The sequence below is a fragment of the Parasteatoda tepidariorum genome, chromosome X1, assembly GCF_043381705.1.
Source record: "Parasteatoda tepidariorum isolate YZ-2023 chromosome X1, CAS_Ptep_4.0, whole genome shotgun sequence".
Classification (NCBI taxonomy): domain Eukaryota; kingdom Metazoa; phylum Arthropoda; class Arachnida; order Araneae; family Theridiidae; genus Parasteatoda; species Parasteatoda tepidariorum.
Window position 1 is genome coordinate 77,768,780 of NC_092214.1, and position 8,434 is coordinate 77,777,213.

General features: G+C 28.5%; 1 protein-coding gene across 1 annotated transcript in view; it reads right to left on the reverse strand.

Moving 5' to 3' along the window:
* Positions 1 to 8,434, reverse strand: part of LOC107445132 (stoned B) — a 69,791-nt gene that overhangs the window by 21,685 nt on the left and 39,672 nt on the right. The window contains exon 6 of the mRNA XM_016059469.3: positions 4,267 to 4,348. Coding sequence (XP_015914955.2) covers positions 4,267 to 4,348 — 82 coding nt within the window. The remainder of the gene's footprint in view (positions 1 to 4,266; positions 4,349 to 8,434) is intronic.

Genomic DNA, 8,434 nt, shown 5'->3' on the forward strand with positions numbered 1-8,434 from the left:
TCCGAGAAATTCTAAAGTTGTGAGCTCCGAGAAATTCTAAAGTTGTGAGCTCCGAGAAATTCTAAAGTTGTGAGCTCCGAGAAATTCTAAAGTTGTGAGCTCCGAGAAATTCTAAAGTTGTGAGCTCCGAGAAATTCTAAAGTTGTGAGCTCCGAGAAATTCTAAAGTTGTGAGCTCCGAGAAATTCTAAAGTTGTGAGCTCCGAGAAATTCTAAAGTTGTGAGCTCCGAGAAATTCTAAAGTTGTGAGCTCCGAGAAATTCTAAAGTTGTGAGCTCCGAGAAATTCTAAAGTTGTGAGCTCCGAGAAATTCTAAAGTTGTGAGCTCCGAGAAATTCTAAAGTTGTGAGCTCCGAGAAATTCTAAAGTTGTGAGCTCCGAGAAATTCTAAAGTTGTGAGNATTCCAATGCAATTCTTTTATTCACCTCATTTAGTAAAGGATAGCTGTGTATTTTCTTTAAAAGATTTCTTTTCAACTTGTCAAGTGATAACAATCCTCCCCCTCTTAAGCCAGGCGAAATTAATATGCCCTTCCTTAACGTTGTTTTGACAACCACTAACGTGATTCTTTCAGTCCCACAAGAAAAAATAAAGATAACTCCATCAGCATGCCGCGCCCTAACGCTTGATTGATAACTTCCCCGCCCTCAACTTGAATGATCTCTTTACACATATTTTCTCTATACAAATAAGGAGGGAATGGATTTTTCTCCCCCACCTACCCACCTTAATGAATGACGGGGAATCCCGTTTCTTCCTTGAATCGTTCTAGTTCAAAATGGCGGATAGAGCAAATTAATATTTTCATTACTACTGTCAATTTTTTTTCGTTTTCTAAATTTTAAGCACTAATTATTTTTTTTCTAATATTTTGTTTTCGATTGATTAAATATCACATTCAAATACTAAAACATTATTGCCCAAAAAATAACGTTTATTTACTTTTTGCTTCTTAGATTCAGATCGTTTATTAGATCATTTTAAGCTTTGTTTATCTTAGGGGTGTATTATACGGAAAAATCTATTATCCGGACTTCGGGAAGTCCCACTGATTCTGGATACGCGACGTTCCACTGTATTTCTTAATTGAATTTATGATGAAATCCTGCAAACTAAATGTATAAAAAAATAGACATTATCTAATGGGGCAATTAGGAATTTGCATGGCATAATATTGTTCTGAACTATAAAGATTTTATAAATCACATGAGAATCTATAGATTAACTGCGAAAATAGTGACCAAAGCACCACATCAATTTATATTGCAATAAAATACATGCTTTTAAATTAGTTTTAAATCTGCAAATTTGACCACTGCATTGGTTTAAATAGGATGTCTAAAATCTGAAAATTCAAAAATCAAGACTTGCTTAGCTCCCAAGCAATCAGGATTTTCAAGGTTATGTTGTATTTTAATTCAGACTTCTGTTAGTAAAATATTGAAGATATATGGTGTGAACTGCAAAGTGAAATAAATATGTTAAAAAAATGCATAGGAAAAAACATTATTTAAAAAATTTCATTGAAATTAGGGCAGTTTATTTTTATCACTAAAAAATAATTAAGCCAGCTTTAGTATTCTATGGGATAGTAGTAACAAGTAGAGAAGATAGAAAGACATTATTAAATCATTTCTCTGGCAAGACCTGACTTTTCTAATTATGATATAAAATATGCCTTTGTCTTTGAACGACAGTCCAAACAATTCTACACCCCACTGACTTTAAGTGACCTTAGGATGATTTATCATTTTTCAACATTCATGTTTAAAACAATTTTGTAGTTTTATTGTTTTTTGCTCCGTTCAGTTATAGTAAATATGTGGTTTATTGAAGTCCAGTTTAGAAAGAGTCTATGATACAACTCATTTCTATTAATTAATTATAAATAATAGAAAATATGCATAATATTTTATATTATTCCATAAGAATAATTAAATGGATATACTATGCATTAATAATCTTGTGATTAAACAGTGTTAAGTAAAAACCAATATCCAACACAATTTTAGAAATGTCATGCTTCACTGAATAGATTGAATAATATAACTATCATTTTTATATCAATTATAGAATAAAACAGAAAACTAATTCAGAAATAATGACATCATTTTTTTCAGTTAAAAATACTTGAAAAAATTGAAATTTGTTCACTTATATGCAATTCTCTTAAAACAGAATTTAAATGCCAAATAATGAGTTATAACAACAAAAATCTGGTATTAAAGACATTTTTGAAGATATCTAATTGATTAATATAATTCTGAGGAATTTATAATAAGATATTTAGCTTCATAATTTTTAAAAAGTAAAACATATCCTAATGTATCAGAAAAATTTGAAAAATTCATATGTAAAAATTTATTTTCAATTTTGCTAGACATTTATGTTTAATTAATTTTTTTTTTTTTTAACTTGCTATTACTTTTGAGTAAATATATAACTCTGGTAATTCACTTACTTGCTTTGAAAAAAAAACAGACAACATTATTATTTATATATACTATTAATAACTATTATTTATATACTCGATACATATTAAAAAATTAATATAAGGAAAGAAAATATTTTGGGAAAAATTATTTTCATTTTTAGTGGTTACAAAGCATATATTCAACTGTACTAATATAGTACATCCTATAGTGTTTCAATAAAAAAATTTAACTGTGGTGATTAAATATTGAATAACAGCAATAACAGGTAACATAAACAGGCAATAAATATATCAAAAAATAAATTTACACAAGTCTAGTGTCTAGAACGGGTAGTATTACAATTGACGCAATAATCATATCTTTAAAAAGGAGAAAAAACTATAGGATGCCCCACTTTTTTCAAAAACACCATATTATATGTTCTAGTACTATCTTTTTCATTGATTTTTTTCTTACTTTAAATGATAAATCAAACCTGGGGAAATAACTTTAAAAAAATAATAAAAAAATTTTCCGATATAAATTATATAGACAATTCATAGAAAAAAGGAAAACACGTTTGAAATAAGATCTAATATAAAGGTGCACAATCTGCAGCCCGCCAATTCTTGCTATGCAGCCCGCGGCTGCATCTGAAAAAAATACAAAAAATTCCTTTTTTTTAAAAAAAAATTCAAGTTCCAAGTTTTAAAAAAACTTATTCTTAATCAACATATTTTTTTGATCGCTTATTTTTGTTGATTAGCGCTATAGATTTACACAGTTTTAAAAGTCTCAATATTTTTAATACCACATTATTATGATACACGAATTTTGAATTTTAGTCATTACTTTTAACACTCTTCATGTGCGCAAATTTAATTGGAAATCCAATTACTTTTCCACCGTTTTTTCAATAGTTATAGCTCTGCACTTTGACAAAATTTCTAAAATCACAATTTTTTAAAATATGTATTAACATCTTCAAAGTTTTCAATGGTGCATTTAAATAAACGCATTTTACATGTGCTTTGAAAGGAATATGCTGAAAACTGAATGTTTTTTTTAGAGTAATCAGTTCCGCAGTACAGAATTTTAAACATTTAGAAGCATTTAATTTTAAGCAAGCATTTTACTAAGCTAAGTGATAAAAAGAATTCAGTGACTAGAACATTGATATTTATATAACAATTACTAACTATAATTGCTGTCAACATGTTTGTCTAAATGCTTGGGCATGCAGCCCTTTATTGGTCTATCTGCTGTGCAGGTAACCATTCACTCAAAAAGGTTGTGCAGCCCTAATCTAATACCGATAATTTTAAGTTTAAAATCACTTTTCACAAAACCTCTGTTAGAGCATCTATATAAAATATAAGATGCAGGCGCTTTAAAACTCTGTTTTTACAAATTTACAACAGGATATTTGCAGAAAAACTAATTTTGAGGAAACAATGATTAATCTCAATTTAAATATTTTGCATTATATTTGTATATTTCTTAATTACATATCTTTCTACTTTGATATTGATCTGCTAATTATTAAAAGAATAACAAATTTGCAAGTGAATCTAAAACATTTAAAACAAGATATAGTATAATCCAAAATTTAAGACCACCTAAATCAAAAAAGTAAAATGTGACGCTTAATATAATCACAAACATTGTAATATAAACATAAGAAAGATTAAACGAGGAGGGAACTTGCAGGTCTTCTAGTGTTCCTCTTTTGAATAGCAAAAAAATTACTACAAGTTAAATGACCGATCCAAACACTACCCCTTCTAGACATTATAACACATTTCAAAAATAAATTTAATCTGGAAAATTCATAAATCATATTTTTATAAACCTGTAATGGAAGTTCTCTGTTTTTTGGAGGACGAATTCGAAATCGCAACAACTCAAATAGACAAGCATCAGGGGGATGAAATCTAAAATAAATAATATATTCCCAGTATATTAAAATGGATTTTAAAACATGCCTTAAAATGTTCAAAAAATATAACTTTTAAATGAATAGCTTTCAAAAGAAATAATATTAATTCAAAACTATTGATAGAAAGCGTGCATTCATTATGTATGTGTGATCTTAAAAATAATGATAATACATTAATAAAACCAAGCCAAGAAAATGACAAACAGCAATGAAGAGCAAACAAGATAAGTGAACTTTTACTTTTGTTACATGAAAGGAAGAGAAAAATATATTAATGAACGAGATGTAGTCCAAAATCGTCTAGTGAATTACCGTATTTTTCGGCGAAAGCGCCGCTTCATCACAAGCGCCGCACCTCGATAAAAATGAATTTTTTAAAAAAAAAGTTACAGTAAGCGCCGCAATAGCACTGAACCGCGTATATCAGCATCCTTTCAGAAGAGACCTTTAAATTACCATTTAGAATATCTGTATAATAAAAAATTACATTTTTTTATGCATTTCACAAAATAAAGTTTTAATTTCTAAATTATAATAAAAAATTTCTTTTTCAGCAAAAAAAAAGCAACAAAAAAAGTTTTCTCTTTCAGCAAAAAAAAAGAAAAGAAAACAACAAAACTATATAAAATAAAGTTGTTCTTACTAGTTGGCACCGCGCCAAAAAACAGAAGAACAGCAAAAAAATATTTATATGTTCAGTAGCTGAATTAAGGCTGAACTGATTACAGGAATCCGTAAAACAATGCAATAAGAAAAATAAAATAAAAATTTATTAAAAGAAAGATTTTAAAATAAAAAGATTTTAAAATTTATTACCGTTAACAATTTGAGGAAAAACTAATACATAATAACGAAACAGCTAATAATAACGAAATAACTAATAATAACAAGAATAAGAAATAACTAAACAGGCCCCAAAAAAATTCTGAAGAAATTAGCGAACGGGAAATAAGTTTCACTTTCACAATCTTTGAGGGTGGAATTTTAGTGGGTAGAATGCCCTCTCCTTCAATGGAAATAACCCAATGTGACTCAATATTTAAAAGGGGTTGGGGAAAAGAACAGGGTATGGGACCCCTAATCCAGCATTCCAAAATTTGGCACTTAATCTGATCTAATCTTTTTTTTAAATTTTTTTTTTTAAGAAATTTATATTGATAAGACAAAAAAAATCAGCTATATTCTTTTTATTTGGAATTTTATTCTGTTGAAGTAACTTACTTTATTTTATCTTTTAAAAATAAAAAAGCTTGAAAAAAAAATTATAAATCTGTGTCAAAAGAAACATCTGTTTCTTAAGCAGTTTAAAATAAAGTGAGAAGTAAAAACACTTGCATTTCCAATGAACAAAATAAAGAAATGGAAGTTGGAAAAAACTGATCAATCAATCTTGACAGCTGTGCTTGTGCTTTACCCCCAAATTTCCCTCTTCTGTTTGACCATAAATTGGCCACACCCAGTTGACATTGAAACTACCACGTGGACAACAAAATGAATTCTATCCCTTTTGCGGTTTTTTATTCGATTCATAAATTTTTTTTTATTTTGCCGCTTTTTATTTTTTCTTGTTAATTGTTGCTTGCTTTTTTTTTTTTTATCGTTATTAGTTTTTAGCTTGTTTTTTGTTGTTATTCATTGTTAGTTTCTTAGCATTAATTGTTAAAAAAAAAATTTTTTTTTTGTAGTTCCCTGTTAGCTTTTTTTTTTCTTCTTGCGAGGTAAGCGTCTTTTGTTAAAACAAAATGTTATCTAAAAGAAAAAACGAGAACTATGATCTCGCTCCAAAGAAGAAACGATTATTTCTTCTTCATAGGATTCTGATTATTTCTTCTTGATTATATTATATAGATTATTATTTTGATTAGTAAAATTTCTCTTAAGATGGGCCAGTTTTAAATTCACCCCATCATAATCTACGATCGAAACTTGACTAAATTTATTGGTTTTTCTGAAATTAACAGTGGAATTGAATTATAGTAATATTTGGGGGCCATATTGGAATTTCCGAAAGAGATCCGAAGTTCGGCATTTCGTCAGTCCCGTGAGTGTCGGATTTAGGGTCCTATACTTCCTTTTCTGTTCGCTCAAATTACAATTGCCAAGGCGCTAAATAGATTTCTAGCTTGCGATTTTTCCTTAAGCTGGGGGTGGATACAAGATGCATACCTTTTAAATTTTCTCCTTATGCGATGTTTTTTTAAAATTATTATTTCGTTTATTTATTTTCTTACAGGCTGCTGCCAAAAAGTTTGCTAAGAATTGGCGATGTTCTGCAGCAGATCGCGATATGGGCGAATATTTCGTCGACTTCGCTATTAATTTTTTTAAATAGTCTTTCTCTCAGAAAATTATTCTATCTTAAATAACTTTCCTTGACTAATTTTTTTGCTACTAAAAAATATTTCGTCGGAAGCGCTGCATGTAGGAAAAAAACAATTTTTTTTCCAATAGCGCCGCGGCTCTTCCGCCGAAAAATACGGCATATTACTTTAGTAAGTATATTTTATCACTCTAGTAGAACAAACTCTAAACACTATCTAGATTTTCTTTTTCTACAAAAAAAAAAGAACGTAACTTTAGTAGAATATAAATCTCAAGTTGAAAAATTGAAATTTGACCTTGAATAACAAATATTCTCAGAATCCAATTTTACAAGATTTTTCCTTAAACTTAAGAGTACTTTTTACATTAGTTAACCAAGCATTCTGAATTCAACAAATTTTGATGCAGTATAAAAGACTTATCAAATTTGTAGGATTGCAGGTTATTGATTTTATTACTGTTAATAAGTAGACTATCTATGTTGGTGAACTTGAGGCACAACATTCCCTTTCAAAATATTGAACCAGAATCAGAAGACAATGACTATTCAGGGCATTAGAATAGGTTGGACAGGAAAAGCCCAACAACATTTTAAATATGAACAATAAAAGTCAAACTATCCAGAATTTGACTAACTGGAATTACGGGAAATTTCAGATATAAATTTCTTAAAAAATATAAATAAGTAACTATTAGAATATTTTAGTTTATTTTCACATTATCTTTATTATTTTTCCATAAGCAGCAATTCTCATATATCTTTGTTTTTCCTTATGGGGCAGCATTTTTCAATAAATATTATACTATGAAACAGTGAAAAATTCGGCAATAAATAATAAAAATAAATTGTGCTATTTTATAGCATTCTTCTTTTGTACATTGTTTCCATTTTAGTTTTTTATTGACAATTTTAATTATTTCTATGAACAGTTATTTTACAATTCATTTTTATTCCACAATTTCAGTTTTATTTTTTATAGACTAATTTATTAATTTTTGCAGACAATTTGTATAGTTTTCCCATTTATATCATTATTAATTTTTGAAAACTATTGATTGCAATTTTTTTAAATGTGGAATTTTTGGCAGAAAATAAGGTAATATTAAAAATTGAAATTTTCAGAGCTCAAATATCTGGAATTTTCACTTATCCAAAATTTTAAAATTTCCTGCATATTTCCGATAGTCGAACTTTTACTATACCATCCTCATGATCTTAAGAGTTAACCTAACAATCTACCAGATTAATTTACGTCATTTATATTGTCAATCTTGATGCGGAAATTAACTGTCCATGTTCTATGACAGTACATGTGAAAATTGAAGAGCATCAAACTACTCAACATTATTGACGATAAGGAGAAAGATTATAATTTGTTTGTCAAATAAGACTCTTTATTTTTATGTTAATAATTTAAGGACTAACAATAGATATACTTTGATATATACAGTGAAACCTCCTGTTATGGACACTCCTGCAAAACGGACGCCTCTAAATACGGACATATTTTTAATTCCCCGGGAATCTTCTATGAATAAACCATTACGTACATTCTCCGCAAAGCGGACACTCCCGTAACCGGACACGGACAGTCATTTTGATCCTGTAACGTTGTTTTTTATCTCTACAAACCGGACACTACTTTTTCTAAATAAATTGCAAGATAAAAAAAAATGCAACTTTTCACCATTTTTAAAGCATGTAAATAAAACTTTTTGCCTTATCCATAACTAAAAATATTGTTAAGCTATTTCATCA